Source organism: Ailuropoda melanoleuca, chromosome 4, assembly GCF_002007445.2.
Source record: "Ailuropoda melanoleuca isolate Jingjing chromosome 4, ASM200744v2, whole genome shotgun sequence".
In the NCBI taxonomy this organism is placed as follows: domain Eukaryota; kingdom Metazoa; phylum Chordata; class Mammalia; order Carnivora; family Ursidae; genus Ailuropoda; species Ailuropoda melanoleuca.
Genome location: NC_048221.1, coordinates 70,629,343 through 70,656,135, shown reverse-complemented (window position 1 = coordinate 70,656,135; position 26,793 = coordinate 70,629,343). Strand labels below are relative to the sequence as shown.

The 26,793-nt window shown below is 39.9% G+C and overlaps 2 protein-coding genes across 6 annotated transcripts in view; one reads left to right on the top strand and one right to left on the bottom strand.

The window, feature by feature from the left end:
- The window catches only part of PREPL (prolyl endopeptidase like), a 53,957-nt gene extending 44,033 nt beyond the window's left edge, over positions 1–9,924 (top strand). For all 4 annotated transcript variants that reach the window (XM_011236435.3, XM_034659071.1, XM_019809470.2 and 1 more), the window contains 6 exons: positions 503–678; positions 2,008–2,224; positions 5,469–5,618; positions 5,989–6,112; positions 6,903–6,976; positions 7,343–9,924. In XM_011236435.3, coding sequence (XP_011234737.1) covers positions 503–678; positions 2,008–2,224; positions 5,469–5,618; positions 5,989–6,112; positions 6,903–6,976; positions 7,343–7,432 — 831 coding nt within the window. In that variant the 3' untranslated portion in view covers positions 7,433–9,924. The remainder of the gene's footprint in view (positions 1–502; positions 679–2,007; positions 2,225–5,468; positions 5,619–5,988; positions 6,113–6,902; positions 6,977–7,342) is intronic.
- The window catches only part of SLC3A1 (solute carrier family 3 member 1), a 45,832-nt gene continuing 27,104 nt past the window's right edge, over positions 8,066–26,793 (bottom strand). For both annotated transcript variants that reach the window (XM_002912404.4, XM_034659070.1), the window contains 6 exons: positions 21,273–21,392; positions 19,196–19,320; positions 17,589–17,784; positions 14,564–14,731; positions 13,601–13,717; positions 8,066–8,541 (listed from right to left, as the gene is read on the bottom strand). In XM_002912404.4, coding sequence (XP_002912450.2) covers positions 8,101–8,541; positions 13,601–13,717; positions 14,564–14,731; positions 17,589–17,784; positions 19,196–19,320; positions 21,273–21,392 — 1,167 coding nt within the window. In that variant the 3' untranslated portion in view covers positions 8,066–8,100. The remainder of the gene's footprint in view (positions 8,542–13,600; positions 13,718–14,563; positions 14,732–17,588; positions 17,785–19,195; positions 19,321–21,272; positions 21,393–26,793) is intronic.

Genomic DNA, 26,793 nt, shown 5'->3' with positions numbered 1-26,793 from the left:
AGATGAGAAATGTGAATATCTAGCCATAGGTGTAGGCAAAATGCTGTGCTGGTGTGCCTAACCTTGATAAGTATATTTTGACTTATCTTGAAAGAAAGAAAAAAATTAATAGTAGGTAGTGAAGAACTCCTTAAAATCACTCTACTATCACGAAAAGCTGCATTTAATAAACTGTTCTCAAGCCAGAGTCTTGGTGCTCTTTTCTGGTTAATATTACAGGCCAGCAGTATAGCTGAAAATGGGGATGAACTATGATGTATTTTTCAAGACCATAACTCTGTTGTCATTATTATTTTTAAGTGATTTCTACACCCAATATTGGACTCGAACTCACACCCCGAGATCAAGAGTCCCTTGTTGTACCGACTGAGCCAGCCAGACACCTCTCTGATACCTTAATTAAATGAAGTTTGTGCTCAACATCAATAAGCAATGCATAAAATTGGGGATAAACTGTTTTAAAAGACTCTTACTTAGCGAAATAGTAACTTTTCATTTCCAGGATGGAAAATCAGTGCCAATGACCATTTTCCATAAAACGGATTCTGAGGACTTGCAGAAGAAACCTCTCCTGGTACATGTATATGGAGCTTATGGAATGGATTTAAAAATGAATTTCAGACCTGAAAGGCGGGTGTTGGTGGACGATGGATGGATATTAGCATATTGCCATGTTCGGTGAGTCAACATTTCACCTGGCATTTGAGTGCTAGAACATTGTGACAGATGTCCAGCATAACAGTGTATCAGGGAGCAAAGTTTATTTTCTCATCTGTGTTATTGAATTTATGTATTCCTAAACATATGCTGGTGGAAGTGGATTTAACAGACTAGTTGATCCAAAAAGCAAAAGGATAAATTTTTAGGATCTTGCACCAGAATTGATGTATCATTCTGTGTACTATCTTAGTAATGCTGTTATTTCCATTTAATTCTCTTGAGTTTAGGTTTTCCTAAAATAGTCTTTCAAAGTAGATCCTTTTTCCACTCTAACTTCCATTTTATTTTAGCTATTTTCAGGACACAAGTATTTTGTTTCTGCTTAAAATATTTCTCCACCTCCCCATCTCCAAACTAAAATCCAAACTTCTCGGTATATCATTTACCATCATGATCTGGCTTATTTCTGTAGTAATAGCTGTCGTTACTACCCAGACAGGTCCTGCACTCCAGCCTTACACAGCCTACACATCCAGCCTTGTTATATCCTTTCAGATGATAAACTCTTTCCCCTCTGTGCCTTTGCACCTGCCGGGTCTTAATGTTTTCCCTTTCTTTGCGCTTCTGGGAACTCCTATTCTTCCTCCACGCCTCAACTTAGGTATCATCTTCTTAAGAATTTGTTTTAGAGAGTATATACCCCTAACCTGACAGGTGGGTGTTCTTTCTCCTGCTTCTAGGATAACCTTAAATACACTTGTGTGAAAGCAGCAACCACATTGCTTGGCAGCTGTTTTCTTCCCCCGCAAAATGATCTTCAGGGCAAGAGATTTTTGCTTTTTTATATTTTTAAGGCTGGCATTTAGCCATAATGCCTGGTAAACAGTAGCAAGCACCCAAAACATGTTTGTTGAATGGCTCAGTCGGAGCATGCAACTCTTGATCTTGGGGTCATAAGTTCAAGCCCTCCATTGGGTGTAGAGCTTCCTTTAAATGAATGAATAAAAAGAAAATGATGATGACTCCTATTTTTTAGAAAACATATTTGTTAAATCCATTTTTGATTATATCAGGGGTTGGCAAACCTTTTCTCTAAAAAACTAAATAGTAAACATTTCAGGCTTTGTAAGCCACAGATGGTCTCTATTGTATATTCCTGGTTGTTGTTTTTTTCTCCCAACCTTTAAAAATATAAAAACCATTCTTAGCTCTAAGGCCATTTATTTAAAAAAAAAAAAAAAACGGGCCTCTGGGTAAATATTGCCCACCAGTTACAGTTTGCTGACCCTGACCTATATCATTAATATTTTTTCCCCACTAAAAAATTTTTTTGCCCTTTAATTTCAGAGGTGGTGGTGAGTTAGGCCTCCAGTGGCACGCTGATGGCCGTCTAACTAAAAAACTCAATGGCCTTGCTGACTTAGAGGCTTGCATTAAGACGCTTCACGGCCAAGGCTTTTCTCAGCCAAGTCTAACAACCCTGACTGCTTTCAGTGCTGGAGGGGTGCTTGTGGGAGCATTGTGTAATTCTAATCCAGAGCTGCTGAGAGCTGTGACTTTGGAGGTGAGTATACTCTGTTCTCTACTATGTGCAGAGTAGGGAGGCATGAAGCCATAGGCTACTTTATAAAAAATATTTCTGTTACAGTTTTACCATAGTACAAGAGTATAACAAAGCTTTTACATTTTAAACACAGAATTACGGCTCTGGGAGAACTTCTAAATTTACTTTAACTACTTATCCTTTATCCTCTTTTTCCCTGACAGTGTTCTTTATTAATTTTTGAGAATTTCCACTGAAGGATATTAATGGCTTTTCTCATTAGTTATTTCTTACATTTAAAAAACATTCAGACTTGGTGGAAAAGAGACAGAGCATATATGACTCACTAGTTCAGGGAGTCAGGCAGTCAGGGAGTCCACAAAATCCTTTGACTATATTGCCCATCAACATTTCAGTCCTAGATGTTAGTGGCTCTCCTTTTTTAAATACTCCATTCTTAAAGATCTTTAAGGGGTAGTTTTTCTGTATTGTAGTTGAAATATCTTGCTTTGATCTTAAAAACCTCTTGAACAACATGGAGGCTAGGGATACCAACACCACCCCCAACCCCACGCCCAGCCCCACCCCCATGCACAGTCAAAAATCTATGTATAACTTTGGACTCCCCAGAAACTTAATAGCCTGCTACTGACCAGAAGCCTTACCAGGAACATAAACAGTGGATTAACACATATTTTGTATGTTCTATATATTATATACTGTGTTCTTACAATAAGCTAGAGAAAAGAAAATGTTACTAAGATGATCATAAAGAAAATACATTTGTTTATACAGTACCGTTTGTATGTATATCTGTTTTTTAAAATCCAGGCATAAGTGGACTTTCACATTTCAAACCTGTGTCCTTCAAGGCTCAACTGTATAGTCTTTTCCTGGTGTCCAAAATTATGAAGTTATGTTATAGCCACTCATTTCACCTTCTTCCTTATTCTGCTCCTGGTCAGACACGCTAGAAAATAATGACTGGGATGGAGAGAGTAAATTATCTTCAGGTTTCTTTTATTTTGAGGATGTGGGGTATACACTATAGCTTCTATTAAGTAAGTGTTAAATAATCCTGACCTATAAATGTACTTTTTAAGAAAAAATGCTAAGTATAGAGGGAAGAAAACCTATGTACAAAGATAATAATAGCAGAGTTACTTTCAATATAAAGAAAATACAACTAAACTGTGACTTTTAGAAATTAGAAAGGAAATAACCAGAAATGTTTGTATAAGAATATTTACCCCAGGGGCACCTAGGTGGCGCAGTCGTTAAGTGTCTGCCTTCAGCTCAGGGCGTGATCCCAGCGTTATGGGATCGAGCCCCACATCAGGCTCCTCTGCTATGAGCCTGCTGCTTCCTCTCCCACTCCCCCTGCTTGTGTTCCCTCTCTCGCTGGCTGTCTCTATCTCTGTCAAATAAATAAAATAAAATCTTTAAAAAAAAAAAAAAAAGAATATTTACCCCACATTGCCTATAATAGTGAAGAAGTGGAATCAACCTAAATACCCAATAGAGGATTCATAGTTTTAATTAGAAGCACCAAAAACTAGCTGTGACGAAATTAAGCAGAAAAGGGATTTATTGAAAGGTATTGGGTAAGGGCAGGTATAGAACCAGTCTTATAGAGGCTATACAGCCAGAAACATGTCCAAAATAGACCATAAAACTGGCCCAGTGCAGCTATCACTGCCACCACTGCTGGACACAAGTCACTCGTACTGCCAGTGCTGCTTCTAAAAACTCAGTATAGATGTGGCACTTTTGCCAGAAATATTCTCTGTGGTCCCTCCTTTGAGCCACAAACTTCCCATTCAAAGTTGGAGCACATTATGTCTGATTGGGTAGACCCAAGTCATGTGGCTACTCCATGCTGCTGGGAAAACTGAGAAAGGAACTACCTGGCATTTAGCACCTCCCTAGTGAGAGGCAGAGCCTCATAAGGTTAGGGATAGTTTAAATGCAGAAAAGGAGTCCAGATGCTAGGCAGCCAGAAAGGATCGCATTTGCCCACTAGGTTACTATTAATACAAGAGAAAGCTGAAAAGCATGTTAACAAAAGACTATAAGCTAAGTGAAAAAAGCAGCTGCCATTTTATTAAATGTTTTAATACTGGTTATAAGCCAGTGAATGATTTTTTCTTCTTTCAGTTTGAATATTTTCAAGATTTTCTTCAATTAACATTTATTGCCTTTTTTTAAATATAAAATGTCCTACTGACTGGTTTACTCATGTTGTGTTTTTTCATTCTTAATTGTGAGAAAATAACAAAATTTAACATCTTAACCATTTTTAAGTGTTCAGTTCAATAGTGTTGAATATGTTCACATTGTTGTGCAACCAATCTCCAGAAGTCTTCATTTTGCATAACCAAAACTCTACACTTAATAAATAGCAGCTCCCCCATTCTCCCTGCCCCTACCCCCTCAGAATCACCATTCTACTGTCTCTGTAAATTAGACTATCTATACTTCCTATAAATGGAATCATACATATTTGTCTTTTTGTAACTGATTTTTTTCACTTAGATAATGTTTCTCAAGGTCCATCCATTATCCTAACAACCTTGCTAAGGCTGAATAATATTCCATTGTATCATTGTGTATATTTTGCTTATCCATCCATCAGTGGACACTTGGATTGCTAACACCTTTTGGCTGTTGTTCATAATGCTGCTGTGAATATGGGTATACTCTTCAAGACCCTGCTTTTAATTCTTTGGGATATATACCTAGGAATAGAATTGCTGGATTATATGGTACTTCTGAGTTTAGTTTTTTGAGAAACTAGCATACCACCTGCATCATTTTACATTCTCACCAACACTGCACAAGGGTTCAGTTTTTCCACATCCTTGCCAACACTTATTTTCAGGTTTGTTTTTAAATAGTACCCATTCTAATGTCTATAAAGTGGTAGCATTTATTACTTTTATATAAAATGTATGTATAAATAAAGGCATCAAACTAAAACACTGTGAAATTAGAAAATATATATATATATATAAACATGATATATAAAGTTACCACTTTCAGAGTCTGAAAACTGTAAAGGCCAGTTATAAATCACAGGCCCTAGTTAAGGACTGAGTAGTTAGTCTGCCTCCTGGGAATCCACATGGCTTCTTGACCTTTGTTCTCTCATGTCTGCATGTATAGTCATAAAATATAATATTTTTCTGAAACTCGTTTTAACAACTCTTAAATTTCTTAACAAAGTTTAAATTTCTTTGGCTTCTTTTTTTGTTTGTTTCTTTAGGCACCTTTTTTGGATGTTCTCAACACCATGATGGACACTACACTTCCTCTGACATTAGAAGAATTAGAGGAATGGGGGAATCCTTCATCTGATGAAAAACACAAGAACTACATAAAACGTTACTGTCCCTATCAAAATATTAAACCACAGGTAGTGAAAGACAGTTCTGATACACTATCCTAAAGTGATAGAAGAGATATTGAAAAGGATACTTACCCATGCCGAGGCAGGAATTTAGGGCTGTAGGTCATTTCTGCTTATAATACCCAAACACCTTTCAGCACCATCTCTCAATTTCATAGTTCGGGAGAATAGATATGGTCATGGCCTCGCTAGCCAAGAAAAGGCTATTCCAGATAGCAAGTGGTCTAGTACTATCATACTATAGATCTCTCAATATCAAATGAGAGAAAATATCTAGCACCTATATGAAAAAATTGGAGGTAGTTCTTTTTCATAATCTATAAGGTAGAAAGGGACCATAGAGAATAATGTAAACTATGCGTCTATTTTCTTTCAGCATTATCCTTCCATTCACATCACGGCTTACGAAAACGATGAGCGTGTACCTCTAAAAGGAATTGTAAACTATGCTGAGAAACTCAATGAAGCCATTACAGAGCATGCTAAGAACACTGGTGAAGGTAAGAGACCACCTGTACGCAGGGAACATAGCTAAATGGACTAGTACCTTCCACATACTACGCAGTAATACACTTTATGATTTTGGACAGTTTGTTTTTCTATGTTGACTACTCAATTGAGGCATATATAATAACTATACCTGCCTTGCCTTTTTTAAAGGAAATATTAAAATAAGGTAGGCAAGGCACAAAGAAAAATAAAGTTAAACATCAAATATAACTTAGAGATGTACTGTCATAAAACACTCGTTCATTTAATATTAATTGAGCTATTATTCTTGGAAACTTCTAAAAAGATTCTAAAGCTTTTGCTGTGGAGCTTCAGTGCCCAAACTAGCTGCTTTAATTTTCTCTAGCTCTTTCCATTTCATTGGATAAGAATTTGTACCTTTCTTCCTTAGTGAGACCTTTAGGGCTCAGGGAGGGGACAGACCCACATACAAGTTCTCAGTCACCTTGTTTTCACCTTCATGCCTCATACCCATTGCAATAGTAGCTGTTTCCAGGTCACAAGACTCTGATTCCACAGAGCCTGTCTGGCTTCCTCTTGAATCACAACCTTCTCCATGTGGCCCTACAAGTAATTTCTATCCAGTGTCCTCAGCCATTGGTTCTCCTCCTGCTTTCTCTGTTTCAGAAATCTTGTCTTCTGCTTGCCCCGTCTCTTTCTTGGTGATGATAGTTTATGCCTTTTTCCTTCACTGTTATTTTAATAGCATATGTGGGAGGAGAGGGGAGAAATGAGTCTCAAAAAAACCCTTCTAATTGTTTCATATGTTAACTCTTTCAGGCTATCAGGCCCCCAATGTTGTTTTAGATATTCAGCCTGGAGGTAATCATGTGATTGAGGATTCTCACAAAAAGGTATGCTATCAAGCCCTTCTCAGTTGACAGATGCCCAAGTAGAGATGTGCGGTAGTCAACATTCCAGTGGTTAAAGCAGGGTTTATGACAGCTGCTTCGTAACTGTCTGGTCTGTGGCTGAGGCCCAAGGGGGAAAAAGGAACGCTGACTCAGTCAAGAGAAAGGATTCCCTCTTAAAACTTGCAAGTGAGCTCTGTTAAAGTAATGTAATCTTAATTGTTGGGAGCACCTTCTGCCTCTGTCTCAAATAATAAAAGTATTCTTGCCACAAATTGCTGACTTAAGGTTTGGGTGAAGATGGACAAAGAGATTAGCGCTGGAGTTTTACCACAAAGGCCCTCTAATTTTTTAAATGTGTTTCTTTAGATCACAGCCCAAATTAAATTCTTGTACGAGGAACTTGGACTTGACAGCACCAGTGTTTTTGAGAATCTTAAGAAGTACCTAAAATTCTGAAATGCTGCATTCCATGGGAATTGGAAACACACTGAAATATTTCATAGTCTTATTTCCAGTTGGGTAAGCAAAAGTGAGATATTTTTTTTTTAAGTTAGTAATTTTTTAAAATCTGCTTCTCCATCCCAGTTTTGTCTAGTGTACATCTCACTTGCTTATACTGTTCTGTCATTGGTGCACATGCCCCTGAACCTACGAAAGTAGTTTTCAAACCATGCTCCTCAGAAGGACATGGACTTGGGGGTGAAGGAAGGATTGGTGACAGCACAACTCTCCCCACCTCCTTCAGAACAGCTTTTTGTCTGTTCTGACATTTTCTTTGAAAAGTTTACAAATCAAGGTCCTGCCTCTTTGCTAGTGAACGTTTTTAGACACTTCAGTAAGTTATCCTGCAATTTCTATGCCTGTATTTTATGAAAAAAGATAACATTCTTCACATTAGAATTCACCAGATCTTTCTAATCTGGAGTCCTAAGGTGTTCCCATCATCTCTCTTATATTGACTCAATAAAGTTACAAGTTCTACAAGCGATAATTTTATTATTTTTTAAAAACATTTGGGAACCTTTTCTAAAGCAGTTATATTTACCCAGCAGCATGCTGTACGTGAAGTTACTGCAAATGCTTATAATAGGATGCCAGTGTCTTCATCTCTTTCATAAAGGTGCCTAACACAGGCTGTGCAGTATGTTTAATACACTGGAATAGCATGCCCGATTGGAAACAAAACATCTGTCTCTGAAAGCAGTTTGGTGATGAAGGAGATTTTTCCTGTTGTATTCAAGGATGAGGCCTTCTCCTTTGTCCAGTAAAATGGCATCCGTATCAACTTCACTGCCTTTGTAGGCAGAATTGGTACTTAACCTTATCCTCATTCTTCTGGGAATATTGGAAATCATTTCCTCTAGATTTACCACTGTTGATTCTCCAAAATTCAGAACCACAAGAAAGACTCTGTCGATGCCATCCAGCTCTCTTGTGTACACGACAGAGTGGCTGTCATTCTGCAAATAGCAAAACCAGCCCCTGCTGAGGAGCAGCTCGTTGGCATGAAGCAGACTTAATTCTTGATATAACTTCAGTGCTGATCTGGAGTCAGTCTTTTGGACCTATTTTAAAAAAAAAATTGTTTGATTCTAAGAGTTGTTGGGGTTTTTTTTAAATATATTTTTAGTATCATCTAGGACCTTATTTCCTAAAAAAATTTGCCTCGGTTTTGCCCCTTAAAATGACTACCAAATTGTTAAGTATTGATAGGTAAGTAAGAATAGTTTATTTGAGAGATCGCAAATGCAGGGAGTCATTGTTTGCTCAGTGCTTTGCTACATCTTGGCCAGAGATGATGAGGGACCAAATTTGACTCCACTTTAGGAATTCCAAAGCGAATGTCCATGTGTAAGTTATCTGGTATTTAACGTGCCTAAGTACAGTCCCTTTATGCTACACTGTAACTGGTAGAAGAGCAGCCACTGTGGCCATGGACTCGGAGGGCCTCTCTGTTCTTTTTTGTAGCAATGTGGGTTGCGTTACCTTAAGACATGTATTCCTTGCATGGCTAATGGTGAACAGAAAGTTGCAAAAAAGGATGCAAAGTGCTGCCTAAAGGGAAAGTTAAAAATCGTACTTCTTTAATGTGTGTCCATTAAGGAAGATCAGGCTTTATTTCACAGCTATATAAAACATAAACAATTTAATGTCGTGTTTTCCTTTAACATTTTAGGCATCTTCTCCTGTTACTATGTTAAAATGTCATTTTAATAATGACAGGATAATATTCTATTGGATGGATATACCATACTTAACCATCTCTCTCATTTCAGCATTCAACTTTCTAATATTTTCAGTGCCTCCCCCATATTTGGGTTATTTATTTAGAATAGAAAGACAATTACTATGTCAAAGAGTATGGACACTTGATACGTAATGCCAAATTAGTCTTCGTAAGAGCTGTTGCCAAATCAGTGGTAGTGTTCATTTCCTTGGACTCTGTTGACTGCAGTGGTGGTGGCTGTTGTTGCTGTTACCATTGTTTGGGGGCAGGTGCCTAATGTGTGGTCTTCGGTGAACATTACTGAATGTTTGAAAAAAATGTTTATTCTCTGTAATCAGGTACAAAGGTATTTATGGTACATGTATATGGTATATGTATATGACTTGTCAAATTACTATTAACATTTTCTATAGCCTTAGATAATGCATGGAAAAGCCTAGTTCAGTGCCACTCACAAAGAAGTGCTGAGTAAGTGTTAACTATTATTTGTGTCTACTTCCTAAAAATATGTTGACATGTCTCTCTGTAATTGTGGGTTTGTCAGTTTCTCTTGGCATTTCTCATAGTACTTGTTTTATAAATTTTGGAGCTACTGTTAGATGCACAGATTCATGACTTGTAGTGGAATGTTCTTTTATCAATTTTTGAAAATTGCATTTGTCTCATAACGCTTTTCATATTGAATTCTATTTTGTCTGCTATTAAATATTTCCACACCTGCTTTTTGTAACATTATTTTTCTAATAGGAAATGCATGCACACAGTATAAAATTTGTTTATAAGAAGAATATATAGAATAAGGTTTTTCTTAACACCATTAGCTAGCTTTTCACTTCCTCTCTCAGAAATAGACCTTATTAGTTTATGTAGGATACATTTTATGCCTATGCAAACATATGTAGGTATACTTTTTCATTATACAAATTGTGGCATGACGCTATTATGGACACTATTTCTTATTTAGTACATGTTAGAGATGGTTTCATAATATCAGTGCTTTTTTTTAAAAGCTTCATACTAATCCATCATATAAATTACATAAATTAACCATAACTGATTCAACTGGCTTTCTTTTGATAAGTTATTTATATCATTTCCAGAGTCGTCATCTATTAAAAACATTGCTGTGGTAGAGATCCTTGAATATTTATCATTTTCCACATATACAGGTATTCCCGGAATGAAATTACTAGGACAAAAGGTGATATGCGTTTTTTTGTTTGATAGCTATAGCCAGGCAGCAATCTTTAAATATTATTTTAATCTGAGAGTTTTTATCTTCTAACGGGTAAATTTAACTTCTATTTGTGATTACCGTATGTTCAGACCTAATCCTACAGCCCTTTTTTATTTATAATTGTACTATTGTTTTCATCCTTTTTAGCATCAAATTGATTTGATGTTAATATTTTTCCTTCTAATGTTCTTTGAAAATTATACCCTTAAATTTGTAATGCCCGTTTTAAATATACTTCTCTTGACATTTGGAGCGATGCTGTCCAACAGAACTTCCTGCTGTGCTGCAAGTGTCCTATATCTGCGCTGTCTAATGTGGTAGCCACTAGAAGTGGTGCTAGTGTATCACAGGAAGTGAATTTTTCATTCTGTTTAGGAGTCTTAGTGGTGAATGGCCACTAGCAGCTCAAATCTAGAGCAAGTTCCTGTTTCCATGCCCTGAAAAGAGTGCTTTAGCCTGCTCGCTCACACGTTCTCTCAACTTCCCATTTAGAAGTCAGTCACTAAGATTTTTGTTCCAGAACACCTTCTTTACCTTCTTTTACATTGTGTATCCAAAAATGTCCTTAAGTTCTTTTCCTTACTGTATTTTATACGTCATATTTTTTTTTTAAAGTTATCTCTACACCCAATGTGGGGCTTGAACTTAAAACCTTGAAATCAAGAGTCACATGCTCTACTGACTGAGCCAGCCAGCACCCCACACACATCGTCTTTCTTTTAGATTCATTTTGTTTTAGTTGCTGATTCTTCTTTTAGAAAGCGGCTATATATGGAAAAATTTGGGGTCCATGCTGTTCTAGGTCTATATTCTTGAATGCTAATTGGAATGGATATAGGACTCTAGGTTTAGAATCAAGTTTCCATCATAGCTTTAAAGATTAAGGTGCTAATGTGTTCTAGGATCCACTTGAAAAGCCAGTGCAACTCTCAAATCCTTTGCTTGGGCAATCTGTTTTGGAGTTTAGTTTCTGCCTTTATTCTTGCCATTCTAGAAAAGATAAATATCCCTGAGTTTTCTTTATTTCTTGGATTATGTTTCCCTCTGTTCTCTTTACACTATTATTTGCCTTTTTACAGTGCATTCTGAGGGGAGAGTCTGGATCAGTTTTCCAGCACACTAATTAGAATTTCTATTTCAGTGGTTTTACAATCTTCTTCATTTCTAAGATCTCTAATCACTTTTTTTTTTAAGATATTTTTTAATTTATTTGTTAGAACACAAGCAGGGGGAGCGGCAGGCAGAGGGAGAAGCAGGCTGTCCACTGAGGGACTTGATCCCAGGACCCGAGCCAAAGGCAGACGCTTAACCAGCTGAGCCACCCAGGCACCTCAATCACTTTTTTAAAAGAATTGAGACTCCACAAAACAATATACCAATAATGAAGTCTTATGTTTGCTATATCTCCTCTACTTTCTACAGTGTTAAGAGTGTTGTCTCTCTTCTTAATTTTTCTCATATGTGGAGTGATTCTTGGTGATCCATTTACTTAGGCAACTGAAGACAAAGAGTATCACAATGCAAATCTCTAGTAATTATGGGAAGCTTAGTTTTACTTTTAGAAATTAAATTCTTAACCTATCTCTAGGGCTTCTATGGATGTATTTTATTAAATAGCATTCCCTGACTTTTTGTAACTTTTGTTAGAATTCAGCATCCCTCCAAAACATTACCCATGATTATTTGAAAGGCTTGGTTAATGTTATAGAAAAAAAAACTTTTAATTTGCGTTTGCATTTTTCCATCTTCTGGCATTCATTTTTATGTAAGATTTCTTACATATTGTACTCAGATTGGCCTATGGGAACATTTTGGACATAACAAAAATCAAGAGATTAAATCTAAACACAGATGTTTAAATAATATATTTTTGTCTTCAAGGACCTATGAATATATGAAACAAAAGTAATGCTATCCCAACAGCCTGTGAGGAGTTGTAGGAGCAGGAGCTCGAAACGGAATAACCTGGGGAGACTGCGCCTACGGTGGGGAGCACCGAGTAACGTACAGAATTGCTGAACCACTACATTATACACCTGAAACTACTGTAACATTATATGTCAACTATACTTTGGTAATTTATTCCAAAAATAGTAGACTGTGGTAAGGGGAAATTTTTACGTCTCATGGAAGCCAGTAATTTCTCTTCTCCTGAGGTAATTTAGATCATGTTTTCCAGTGACATTTTCACTGGTACATGGTTCCACCTGGAGTCATTTCATATTGTTCTGGCCTAAGGAAATGTACTTTAGTATAAACTTTGCCAAATTGAGCAAACAAATTTTCTAAACAGGAATGCACAGATTCCAGCAATTCCAGCTGAATTTTGCAAACTTGATCACCTGAGTACAGAAAATAGTATAGGCAAAAGCCAATGGGTGTGCTTTTCCAGAACAGCTACTTTTAGGAATTATTCATGTCTTGGTTTCTCCAGGTAAATAGCCTTGATGGTCTCCTTCCTTCCTTCTCTTTTGCGGGCAGGAAAGGAAGACAGATAGCTGGGCTTATTGAAAGACCTCCATAAAATTTCCATGGGGCGCCTGGGTGGCACGGCGGTTAAGCGTCTGCCTTCGGCTCAGGGCGTGATCCTGGCGTTGTGGGATCGAGCCCCACATCAGGCTCCTCTGCTATGAGCCTGCTTCTTCCTCTCCCACTCCCCCTGCTTGTGTTCCCTCTCTCGCTGGCTGTCTCTATCTCTGTCGAATAAATAAATAAAATCTTAAAAAAAAAAAAAATTTCCTTAAGAGCTCAAAGCTCTTAGGGGCACCTTGGGTGGCTCAGTTGGTTAAGCGTCTGCCTTCGGCTCGAGTCATAATCCCTGGGCTTGAGCCCTGCATCGGGTTCCCTGCTCCCCCACCCCACCCCACCCCGCTTATGTTCTCTGTCTGAAATAAATCTTAAAATTTTAAAAGAGCTCAAAGCTCTTTAAAGTCATTCCATTGAACAGTTGTATATTCTGTACAATACTTCACACGGTGCACTTCTGTACCAGTTTGTTTTTTCACAAAAACATGACAAGAACTATAAGACAAGTCCATGTTATTGACTTAAAGAGAGCACCTGTTGAAGTTTTAAGTACCCTCGGCGTGACTGTATGTCGTCAGCACAGAGACTCATTTCATGTTTCTGGAATCAATAGAACAGTTCCATTGATACTTACATCAACATTTACAGTATGGTAATCTGAATTGATAGGTAACCAGGTGTGACTGGCTTCAGAAAAACCAGCATTTGAGCTATTGTCCCACTGCATTGGTGACTTTGAGAGGAGGGTATTCTGTGTCAAAAGAAAACAGTGGTCTAGTTAGTAAAAGAAATATCATTTGGCCATGATTTATTTCATAATTACTTAATTCCCTGTATTTCTTAGTTAATACCTACATTCATTAGCATTCATAATGAAAAGTCTTCAATATTCAGTACCTAAACCATCTTCACACTTTTAATTGGAAAAATAGTGACATATAGTAACTGGACTTTGGTACATGCATGGAATCTTTTGCTACTTGTCCCTATCAAATGAGTAGGATTTCAAGATGGACCATTACTAGTTCATTCCATGGTGCAGTGATGGTGAGTTCAAGTATGCAGCATGTACAAGTAAGCCTAAATTCTATCCTCTTATCCAACCTGGTTATTGCACTTGAATGCACACACACAAATTTAGGAATGCACGCCAAACATTAGGGAAATTGGATCTTCTACATTGAAAGGTAACCATACAAATTATTATAGGTTCACCCAACAACACAATTTTGATATCCACAGCCTCAAACAAAAAATAAAAACCACTCACACCTGAGGCTATGCATTTACATTTGTCAAGATGAACGGAAGAATCTTTGTGCTGTGTTCAGATGAGATCTAGCGCTACAGACAAGCACTATAATTAATGTTCCAAACTCAAAACACAGGTTCTCAAATTCTAGTGTGCCTAAGAATCAGGTGGAAAACATCTTTAAAATGTGGATTCCTGGGCTCTACCTTTCAGTTGTGTGGCTTAGGAAGCAGCATTTTTAAGCTCCCAAGCAAGAGAGCTAATAGTAAGGAAAGCAGAGTACTAATTTCCAGCAGAATAAGATAGTAGATTCTCCAGTTTCACGTAGTTCGATTGTTAACTCACAACATCATAGCTTTCGTTGAGATTTGTGGCTAAAATATTTCTCATTCCTATTTCTTCCCCATAGTAAGTTATGGGAGTCCCAGGGAGTGTGAAAACAAGCATGTTCATGATGTTGACATATTCTTCCCCAAAACGAGAAGTCAGCCGGGCACTGTCTGGTCCACCGATCTGAAAGGCAAATACTTTAAGAACATAGCTCAATATACAGTTTTCTGGAAGATTTACCCTATTCCACAAAAAGTTCATCGGGCAGAAAAACAAAGTTTGCTGTGGGTACCATGGTATCAGCAAGCCTGGATTTGAGTCCCAGCCCTGCCACTTACTGTGTAATGGACCAATTTATTGTCTTGGCCATTATGATTAACAAAATGGTGGTAACAAGTTACTTCACAGTGATATTGCAAATGTGATAAAATTTATGAGGGTACATTTTAATATTTTAACACATTTGGATAAGAGAATAGGACAAGAAAAGAAACAAAATGTTTCCCGTAGCACAAGGAGGGAACAGGTGGAAAGGACAGGCAGGAGAGATTTCGGGGTGGGGGGTGTCTTGAACTATTCAAAACAAGTTTTGAAGATAAATCAACTTTTATAGAGAAATGTACATAGTCCAAGAGGAAATTTTCTAGTTTTTAAATTTGGTATTTCTATGTTAAATGTTTTAATTACATATATTACATATTATCTAGTCCTTACAACATCATAGCTTTTGTTAAGGTATACCCATAATTCAATCTCATGTGCATATACTGAACATGGCATTTTACTATATAAAGTACTTACGGGACACCTGGCTGGCTCACTCAGAAGAGCAAGCAACTCTTGGTCTTGGGGTCATGAGTTTGAGCTGCACGTTGGATGTAAAGATTACTTAAATAAATTTAAAAAAAAAAAAAAAAACTTTAACACCTACATTCCTTATTGCCCTCCTCCACTGTCAGGTATTATCTCCATTTTGGAAACGATGAAACAAGCTCTCTGAGAAACTACATCACTTATTCAAGGCAAGATATGATGCAAAACCAGAGTTTGAGAATAAGAATTTGGGTGGAGGTTGAGAATAAGAACATGGTTGGGGTTTTTGTTTTGTACTAAAACTATCTTTACAACTATCTTTTTATAGACCACTATAAACTATTTTTGTTTTTAATGACCAGAAAAATCAAATTTCGTCTCTATTTTATTGAGAGCCTCTGTTAAGATATGGTTATTAAGCTTTCTTAGAGCACTTTCTTTTTCAGAATTGAAATATTTCCACAGGTAGTTCACAGGAGTGGACAGAAAGAAATCCCAGTCACCTAGGATATTGGAGACCCTCAGTATATGAAAAACAAGTGCTAAAACTCCATTGTAAGAAATTTTGTAATATAGGGGTCACTTGTGGAATGGTGGGAGAAGGACCTCTAAAATCTCTACCATAAAAATGAGAATGCTGGCAACAACTAAAGAGCCACTGTTTCACAACTCTGGAAACTAGCTAAAGGCTTTCAACAATACAAGAAGTATTTATGCAAGAAAAATAGCAAGCTTTGTGTCATTTTAACCAGACTTAAACTCATGCCCCTCAGATCCACGAAAGCCTTGAAAACCTCAAACTTAGAACTACCGTAGCTAAAAACCAGGGGCCACTGGAGAGGCAGAATAAGTTTAGAGTTCACTATTCGACCTTTCTGGCACTCACTTTTAGTTGGGGTTTTTTTTTTTTTCTTTATCAGAGAAATGCCCTATCCCCAAGGTATTTGCCAGAAACAAAAATTGTTTCACATCACATCTGCCTGAGGTGGTGTTACCAGCTGGGGCTCAACAGAGACCAAAAACTTTAAAAGCTGGGGGAAGAGGTGACTGTACTGGCCTTTGAAGGTCTGACAGAATCAGAGAAAGACAGTTATCACAGATTCCATGTATTAGTGAGATCATGAGAAGGCAGAGGATGAGAGGAAAAAAATGAAACAAGAACCCAGAGAGGGAGACAAACCATAAAATACTCTTAATCTCAGGAAACAAACTGAGGGTTGCTGGAGTGGAGGGGGTGCAAGGGATAGGGTGGCTGGGTGATGGACTTTGGGGAGGGTAAGTGCTGTGGTGAGTATTGTGTAAGAGAGGAATCACAGACCTGTACCCTTGAAACAAATAATACATCATGTTAATTTTTTAAAAGACCATTAAAAAAAAAAAAGTCTGACAGATTTCTTGGAATCTAGAACATGTGCAGATGCCCTGGAAGACTTGAGAAGGCTCTGATCTCTCACCTCTGGCTAACCTTGAAACTCCGTGCAAGCAGAAAATGAAGACTAAGGTAGAATTACAAACTGCCTGTCAGAGGGTTGAAAGCATGCCCCAACACACACACACACACACACACACACACACACACAGCCCCTTCAGCAAAGGCTGGGAGAATGAATGGTTCAACAGCGGTTCAGAAATCTCTTCCAAAAAAAAAAAATCTCTTCCGGTCATTAAAAAATACCCAGTTTTCAGCAACAAAGAGGAATGGAAGACCTGCAAAGAAACAGGAAAAAGCAGAAAAATATAGCCCATACATAGAAAAAGCTGTAGAAAGTGTGGCTGAGGAAACCCAACATTGGACTAGTGGACAAAGACATTTATACGTATGTTCAAAGAACTAAAACTACAGAATTTAAAGTGAGGACAGTGTCTCATCGAATAGATACTATTAATAAAAAGAATACGAAGAAGAACCAGAAAGAAATTGCGGAGTTGAAAAGTATGATCACTGAAAGGAAAAGTTCACTAGACGGGCTTGACAGATTTGAACTGTCAGAGAAACCAGCAAATTTGAAGACGGAGCAATCGAGATTATCTAGTCTGAGAACCAGAAGGAAAAGAAGAAAAATGACAAAAACCTGGTCAGAGGCCAGGACAAACAGGCCTGGCTCACTAAACAATCACCAGTTAAGGGAAAGGTTAGGATCACTTACAGACATACCCGTCGTTTTAGGGGTGACTATTCAACAAGCACACCAGCACCAGATATGCCGACCCAGGCATGAGGACTTACCATCCAGTTAGGCCATTTTCCTTCTGGCATGTTTTCCATCCAGGATGTGATAACCTCAAACACACTGTTCCCAGAAGGAGTGTTTAGCTCACTGAAATACTTGTTGAAGGGAAAATCTGCTTCTTGAATAAAAGGCAGCCCATAATACATCATGGTCCTGTCAGTGCTCTCTCCATAGGCTTCGGTCCCCATGAACCTGAAAGAGTTGTCAGGATATAGTGTCCTCAGGGCCCGTCAGAAGACTGGGAAGTATTCTCCAGCTGTTTCAGTCTGCTTGACTATTAACCATATCTGGCTGGGCTCACTAGGAATCATAATCGAGCCAGATGGCCAAGTAATAGCATGCTGGGTCACCTGGATGATTTCTCATTTCTCATGGACAGTAAACCCAAGGACTAGCCTAATATGAGGCTGTGTCTTAGAGTTAAGATACACATTTGAATCTCACTCAATATTGTTCTCTTCTTCCTAATTCTGATTAAAAGTAACTTCCATGAACACTTTATCAATTCTCGTCACTCTGCTTAGAATGTATGGTGTTATGTCTGTGCAGTCATGTGAGGGGGTTTTCCCCAGAAACCTCTTGATAGGAATCCCTGTAAAGTCTCACTTTATTACTGGGGTGCACTCTTGGTTAATAAAAACCAGCACTCTAGGGGCGCCTGGCTGGCTCACTTGGTAGAGCACATGACTCGTGATCTCAGGGTCATGAGTTCAAGCCCCACGTTGGGTGTAGAGCTTACTGAAAAGCAAACACTGTCAGGGAAAGACACATTATCCTGAATTACCCACATCAATGCTGGCTTTACCTGGTTGAGGTAAGGACATACTATCTGGAGCCCAGGTGTTTCAGTTCCAGTCCCATCCCTGCCATTACCACCTGTGTGACCATTGCCTTCGTGCTTGGAGTCTCCCATTTCCTCATCTATAGGATTGGGATACCAATCAGAGGACCTACTCTAAGGAAGAGAAATTTCCTTAATTTTTCTGTTAATGCTATTGGGTGATCCGTATACACATAGTAAGAGATTTACTGAGTGTTTATTATGTGTCAGTCCCTGTTTTAAGGGCTTCATCTACATTATCTCATGCAGTCTCACAAAACCCTGATAGGGGTGTCACTGTTCCTTTTAATTACTGAGAAAATGGGACTTGTATGAGGGAACCAGTCCAAGGTCACACAGCTGTTCACAGAACTCGACCTTAGGTCCATCTGATTCCAAAGCTGTGTTAGCAAACCATTGTGACCTAATAGCAGCTTAGTTGAAACATGTGGATTCATACTGTACACTGGACACTCACAGACCAAACAGTAGTGATAAAAATAGTTAATGGCTAACATTTAGATTATATACTACCTTTTAAGTGATTTTCACAAAATCCCTGTGAAGTAAGTACTGTCATGGGCATTATTTTACAAAAGAGGAAACAAAATCAGCAAAGTTAAGCAACGAGAAGGAATATACTAGCCCCTGGCATAACCAAATTATAATACGCTGTAGTCATGGAGGTTTAAGTAGCTTGAACCTCAGAGTGCCTGGCTGTGAGGGATTAACTACAGGTCACACCCTACACCTTTGAAGAACAGACGTATGTCCTATGGTTACCTGTATCTCCCAGGCTCCCTGCTATATTCGTCCATTGTCTGCCGGAAGCTCCGGACGATGTCATGCATTCCCACTTGCGTGGTGGTGAAGTCATGGTACAGCTCCCAGTATTGTGTGACTGTGTCCTTTAGAAGCAGAAAAGCATGGTTGCCATCATTTCACATGTCAGATGCCCATAGCTGGCCTTACGTGAACACAGACTGTCTCCTCAAAGGGCTCAAGACAAGGGAAACATGCTGAAAGATGATCCTAGGACTTTCAGTGCTCACGGGATTTTGTGGCTGGAGAGTAACATTCATGACTATTATTAACTCAATCTGGTAAACAAACTTTGCTAAACATCTAAACATTAATTATAAGTGCATTTAACAGAATCCTCCTCCCAAACATTTAATTCTCCTAAATGCTGCACTAAAAGGCAAAGAAAACATAGTTCATTATTACACCTACACTTGATCTGCTTATAAAATTACTATCCAAAGTGTCATAGTTTAGAATAAAGGCTAGAAGCGGTAAAGAACCGCTTGGCCATGGTTTCAGTAATTTTTCCTGATATTCATTCTGTGCCTTCCTAGGGTTACAGTAATCCAGAATCCGAAGTAAAAGATCCTATCTAACACAAGCCAAGGTTGTAAGCCCTGGGCTGGGACGTGGACAGATAGTGTAAACCCTCAATGCCATCCATTCAGTGGACCCCTTTTTAATAAGTGAACTTGCTTGCTAGATCAAGTAAAGTTTTTGGAATCTTAGGTCTCTTCCTGAAATCACTTTTTCTTTACGTTTTTCTTGGATACCGCACAAAACCTATTCTGATCACATCATAACCAGAAACATAGGCTCTCTTACAACATCTCATCATAATTAGCAAGGTTTGTTTGAGATTTCTTCTCCAAGGATAAGTGCTGCTTTTTGGGACTAATCTATGACTTCCCCTGCCCCTTCATTTTTCCTATTAGAAATCATGTGCTTTACCCACCCCACCAAAAAATAGCCTTTGGTTTATGACATGCTCTCATAATTAGTCCATGCATTGCCAACTTTTCTTTAGTTAATTGATTTGGTCTAATGAGATTAATAAGTACCCATAAATCTATTACTCAGGACAGAAGCTAGACATTGATAATTAACAATTTCATTTTACTCTATAAAAAGGACATCATGCTATATATAGTTGTTTTAGGGTTTTTTCACTAAACATTATACAACTAAGATTCACCCATATTGCGTGTCGCTCTAATTCATTTTGACTGATGTATAATATTCCATTGTGTAAAACTACAAATCCATTATTTTGAAACCCATATTAGGACTCCTGTCCATTTAGTGATTACTGTTTCTCATGCGTAACATGGGGGGAAAGGTGAGCACCACTGATGTGGAACCACAAAGAGCCCAGAGTCTCTAGTGAGATAGGCTTGGTTTGTAATTCTATTTATCACCTCTGTCACCCCTGAGAAGTTAACTTCTCTAAGATGTCTTAATGGGGATCATAAAATGTCTTTCATGAGCTGTTGCAAGAGTTAAATGGACTGTCCTAAGTAAACACAGAAATACAGTAGACATTCAGCAAGTGTTTGTTCCTTCTCTGTGTCCTTTAATGACTACAAAAGTACCTGGGGAATTATAGGCCTCCTCACTTGAGCTCGACTGAGATGACAAAAGGACAGTGAATAGTTCTGGCTGTTGGAGTCCAGTGTCCATGCCCTCAGAACCCTTGTCACTAAAGTACTCCTCAAGGATGCCTTACACCAGACAGAACCAATGGAAGGAAACATCTAGGCATATGGATTTGAAACTCTTGTACTTCCTGAAGGAAACGATTCAAAGCACCTTTTATAGGGGCACTTGGCTGGGCTCAGTGAGTGGAGCATGTGATTCTTGGTTTTGGGATTACAAATCTGAGCCCCATGTTGGATTTACTTTAAAAAAACAAAACAAAACTATGCTTTAAATTCAAATGTATATATTAATAAATTTAACTACATTCTCATTTCTGGTCATTGGTGTCTCATGCTAAAAAAGAAAACACGGATGACATTTTCAGAAAGGGGGACAAAATAATGTTTAAAAACTTTACCGGTATTTGAGTCTTATTCACTTGGGTTTCATCTCTCAGATGCTCTGCTTCTAGAAGAAACTTAACAGCATCGAAACTAAAGCCATCAACACCCTTTGTGAGCCAGAACTGTATGATTTCCTAAACACAGAGAAGCAAAGTGCTTTGGTTATATTATCATAATGTTTAATAGAAGTGTGTCTGTAATGACTTCCCATCATAAAACGGCCATCTCCACACACGACCAAGCACGGCACTCACAGTGTATTTTATCAGCACTCACGCAGGCATAGCAGTGTCTTAATATAATGAACTCTCAGTAACTGCATTAATGGACCCCTGTATACTTACCTCAAATTTGAATTCAGAATGTTACAGTGGTAATTGATGTTATGAGCACGTTCGCAAAGCTTAAAGAATCACTCAAAAGGAATGAAACCACAATGAAAGGACTCAGGAGAAACTGGGAACGTTATCTTCCCACCATGCTCAGTTCCTTAAAGAGTACTCCAGACAGAGAAAATAGCTAAGCATCTGATCATGAGGGGTTTTTCCACCAGACTGAGAGATTCTAGAAGGAAAGACTGCAGCTTTCTTGCCTCTGACATAGCACCAGGTCCTTAGTGAAAATACACAGTATCAAGCCCGAATAAGTCCAACATGCTGTGATACTGTTGGGACACTAAAAGTACATGTCCCCTGGTTTCAGGGCCTCTACAGAGTAGCTGGGGACACATGAGACAGGAGAGTGTTACCTAACAATGCAAGGTGCAGTGTATGTAGCTCAACATCATGAAAAGAGATTCTTTTGCAGGGTGTTGGAGCTCCAAGAAGAATAAATTTAACATGGGCAGACACACCCGGAGAAAGAAGAGCTACATTTCCACCTAGACCGTTGGGAGTTTATCAGGGCGTGAGATTACAAAGAACATTCTGGACCGTGTAGGACAGGATGGCCAAGCACAGAGGCAGAGACTGACTTGGCCTGTACTGGGGCAGGTGGGAGGACCAAGTGGCCTTGGAGAGCAAAGAGTTTAGGTCTCAGCTCCCCATCCCTCCTAGCTGTCCCTACTCCAGCACCAACCACAAGCTACCCTTCTGCAAAGGGACAGTGGCTCTCCCCACTTTCCTCGGCACATCCCTTGCAGAGTGGAAGGTTTTACATTAGAACAACAGTCCATAATTCAAAGTGCTAGAGTTAAGTAGCTAATTTACGGAGGGGAACAGAGCCATAGCTCCACAATGTAAACCATCGCCAAAATCACACATTTCCTTCGAAGTGTTTTCTTGTATCTACATGTGAATATGGGGTCTCTAGAGTTTCCACAGACTACATGCAAGGGTTAATACTGCTGAGGTCAAGTCCCTTTAAGGTGACATTTCCGAATAACAAAGCTTGAAAAGCATTTTCAAAATAAAAGCAGGCTGCTGACAATCTTAGCATGGACACAACTGAACCAAGTAACATTAAGCTGGCTCTACCCACACAAAACCCACAAATTTGTTCTTACTAGCATCTTACTCTTACCAAATACATTCATTCAATAAGTATTTGTGTTCCAACTATGTGCCAGGCACTTAGCTAAGCCCTATAACCATGAGCAAAATACAACTGACCTGGCCGTAGGTCTCCCGAATTTTTTTAGAATCCCCAAATAGACATCAAATAGCAATGCAAAAATATTTAAATCGCAGCCAGATAAAGCTTTAAAGGAGAGGAACATGGTAGTACAAAAAGGTCAAGGAGCAGGATTTGCCCTAGAGGTCAGCGCAGCAGGACGGCAGGAAGTGAGGGCAATCGGTTAGAGGTTAAGAGAGAAGTCAACAGATATTAAGGTACCCCATTTGCAGAACAGTCTCTGGCTCCAGGGGTCAGCTCAGCATGCAGCTAACCAAGCTTTAAGCTTCAGAACCCCTCACTTACCTGGGCCCCTTCCTACTTACCTTCCTTCCCTGTTCTAAATAAACATTCTAATTTTACACTATTTTAAGAAGGCCCCAAATTCACAAGCTTCACACCCCACACAACCCGGGTTCACCCCCAGGTGGCACTCTGGACAGGGTGGGAGTGGGACACAAATAGCTGTAATCCATCCAAGCCATCTCTGACAAAAACGCCATGCCGTTGTAAACATTAAACTTCCGAGCACTGATTTCCTAGAGGGAAAAAAATCTGCTCTCTTCGTGGGGTCCTTATTCCCTCTGGGAATAGTTAGCCTTGCCAACTGTTGACCCAGCCATAAAAAATGAGAAACGTGTATCCCAGCGAAGGTTTCTGGCCCTGGCAGGGGTTTTCGCTTTAGTCCAGTAAGAGATAACTATCGTTGTTTAAAGAGACAAAACAGTAAAAGCTGGATGGTTATTTTTGAGACTCATTGTAAATGACAGATAATCCAAAATTTGCTCTTGAAAAATATTTGCTTTGTGCTATTTATTCTCCCAACTAGGTGAGAAAACGAGCTCCAGATCTTAATCGTTAACCCTCTCTTCACTCCAGTTAAGCTTTCCCAGGGTGCCAGGTGCGGAAATGGGCTCAGAGCCTAGTTCTGCCAGGTCTGGGCGACCCACCGAGGCGCCATGGGACTCCTGGGACAGTACATTGTGTCCCTGATTCCTGTACAACTCCCATGACATCACAGAGTCCCGGTTTTTCTGCCAGGCACCTTTTCATTCTTTTCTCCTTAACTCACTGCTCGGAGTAAAAAAGGAATCAACTAAACATTACTAATATCCAAATTCATAAAACCTCGAGGCAAACCTTTCCTTTGGAGATGACTGAAGTTACTGGGCCCATTTACCTAAAAAGTTTAGTTTGGGAAATAGAAAAGCTCTGCCCTTACATGTGGTGATCTGTAAGACATCATCTTTAAAGTGACATACACCCCGGGGTGTCCATCTCGAGGAGGAAGGAGAAAGTACAGGATATTTTAGAAGTACAGAGGGAAAACTATATCCTCTGTTTATAAGCAAAGGAAAGAAAACGGACCCTACTGATGTTCAGAAATCTCGGTAGAATTGTGGGCTAACTCCTTCAGGAGCAGGGCGTGGAGGAAGGATCAGGAGCTCAGGATGCTGACCCGTGCAGATCCCGGCCCATCTCCCCGCGGTCCGTGCAGCTGCCTGACCTCACTAACCGCCTTGCAGAGTTCTGTGACTACTCAAGGTACTGCTGCTAGAGTCCATTCACATGCGGGTCTTTATATTACCTGATCTCTCTGCAATGTTTGACCCTGCTGACCAAACTCAGGTCTTCCAGAAAAACACATATCCCTTAGCTCCCGGATACCTGCTCCTCGTTTGCCATTTTTCTCTGTCTATTCTGCCGTCCTTTAAATATTAGAACTCTTTGGGGCTCTTACTCTCTGTTCATTTCCTTTCACAACAGTATTTACTCATTTCTTTACCCACATATTGATTATTTAACAAGTATTCAAATGACAAGGAACACGCTGACTTATATGCCTCACAGAGATTAAAACACTTAGCCCCAAGGCGCCTGGGTGGCTCGGTTGGTTAAGCATCTGCCTTCAGCTCAGGTCATGATCTCGGGGTCCTGGGATCGAGTCCCGTGTCAGGCTCCCTGCTCAGCAGAGTCTGCTCATCCCTCTCCCTCTGCCCCAACCCCCGCTCATGATCTCTCTACTAAATAAATGAAACCTTTAAAAAACAAAACAAAACACTTCTCCCCAGTCAACCCTACGTGTGTGCCATTACTGTCCCTATTTTACCAATGAGGGATCGGAGGCACAGGGAGACGAAGTACCTTAATCGAGGTCATAGGGTTAGTAAGTAGCCATGTCAGAACTGGTACCGTCTGGCACCCTTACCCATTTGCTCTGCTTCCTCCTCCAAACCTGCCCCACTCAAACCCCTTCTCCAAAGTCAGACTCCAAAATGCAAACAGAAAATGACTTCCCGAAGAACTTATAAAGCCAAATCCTCGCCACAGCCTTGCCTCGCCCCCTCTAGTCTCATCAAGCCAGCTCCCTCTCCATATACCATGTCCCAGCCATATGGGGCATCTCCGAGCAGCAGCAATGTGCCATGATCCACACCTTCCTTCTGCTTGAAACCCTCTGACCCAAGCCTCTTCCCTTGGTTCAGTCCTACTCATCCGTTAGGTATCACTACATCTCAGAAAGCCTGCCCTGCTCTCTCCCACTCGCGTCCAGGTTTAGCTGCCTGCCCGGTGTGTACTCCTACCTCCTACAATCACAACCACCCAGTACAGCTTACTGTAACTGCCTGCTTCATGTCTACCTCCCCTCTGGGATATAGGCCCCACGATGGCTACAGCATGGGTCCAGCCCACCAACCATCATACCCCTGGCATGTGATCAATACCTCATACATACTGTTAAATGAGTTAAGGATTTAGACTGAAGCGCCTGGCATATATGAGGTGTGATAAATGGCACAGCGCTGGTTTATTAAGCAGGGAGTGAGTCCGTTTTATTTTGGATTGAGCTGCCAACACCGTGCTCAATAGGAGCAGAGCTGACATTTACAGTCTGGATTCCATCTTAAGCCAGGGTGGTGGCTCCCTGTCCCCAGCTGCCATGAACACGCTAAGTCCCCAGGATCCCACACCCCAGGGCTCAACATTTCCACATGGCGGGATCAGGGTCACACCGACACAGTCCAGGCAGAGGGCTGGGCTCCCTGGAGTCTTTCCCCTGCTATCCCACTAACCCGATGGGTCACTTCTCTCTGGACTTCAGTTCCTTCGTTTGTCAAATAAGGGATTTGAGGGCAATGAAAGACCAAAGTAATTATAGAATACTATACAAACGGCAGCCCCCACTTTCTCCAAGAAGGCTTCTAGATTTCTCTAGGTAAACACACTCAAGCCCTGAGAGATTCAGGGCAGAGCCAAGTCCCCCGAAGGCCAGCGCAAGGGGGAGTACACTCCCACTGTGCAGATAACCGGAAATCTGATGGGAGGCAGGAGCAAGAAGTCTCCACGAGTGCAAGCAGGAGTCATTCCAAACACTTCCCCCACCACAAACTCTCTGGGTTGCAAATTAACCTGCTTAGCTCGCCTGCACAGATAAGAGCGACTGGGGGGTAGAAGGGTGTTGGAAAGTCCCCTTCCCGGGAAAAGCCTTTTGAGGAGCAAAGAGCCTTCCCTTTCAGCTTCTCGACCTTTCTTACTTATTTCTAATAGCAAACCTAGACCAGTCTGGCAAAAATGCCCAACCTTTAACTGGAGGCAGTAAGGATTCATCCCAAGAGGGATCTCATCCTGTTGAGACTAGTAAGGCCCCTGTTCACACACTACACTACCTGGGTGCCAGGGAACGGCTAGAGCATCAAAAGCTAGCGAACGTCCTGGCCGGCACATTTTGCCAAAATGTATCGCGGTCCTCTGAACACCTCCAGACAGTCTGTCGCTGCTGCCGCAAGGAGCCTGGAGAAACCCACCAGCTGATAAACCAACTGGATTATACTCACATTTATGAATTTCCAACTGAACCCCCTTGAAAAGGCTGAGTGGGAAAAGTGAAGCGCGAGACAGAACCCACTTTGCCCAGGTCAGAAG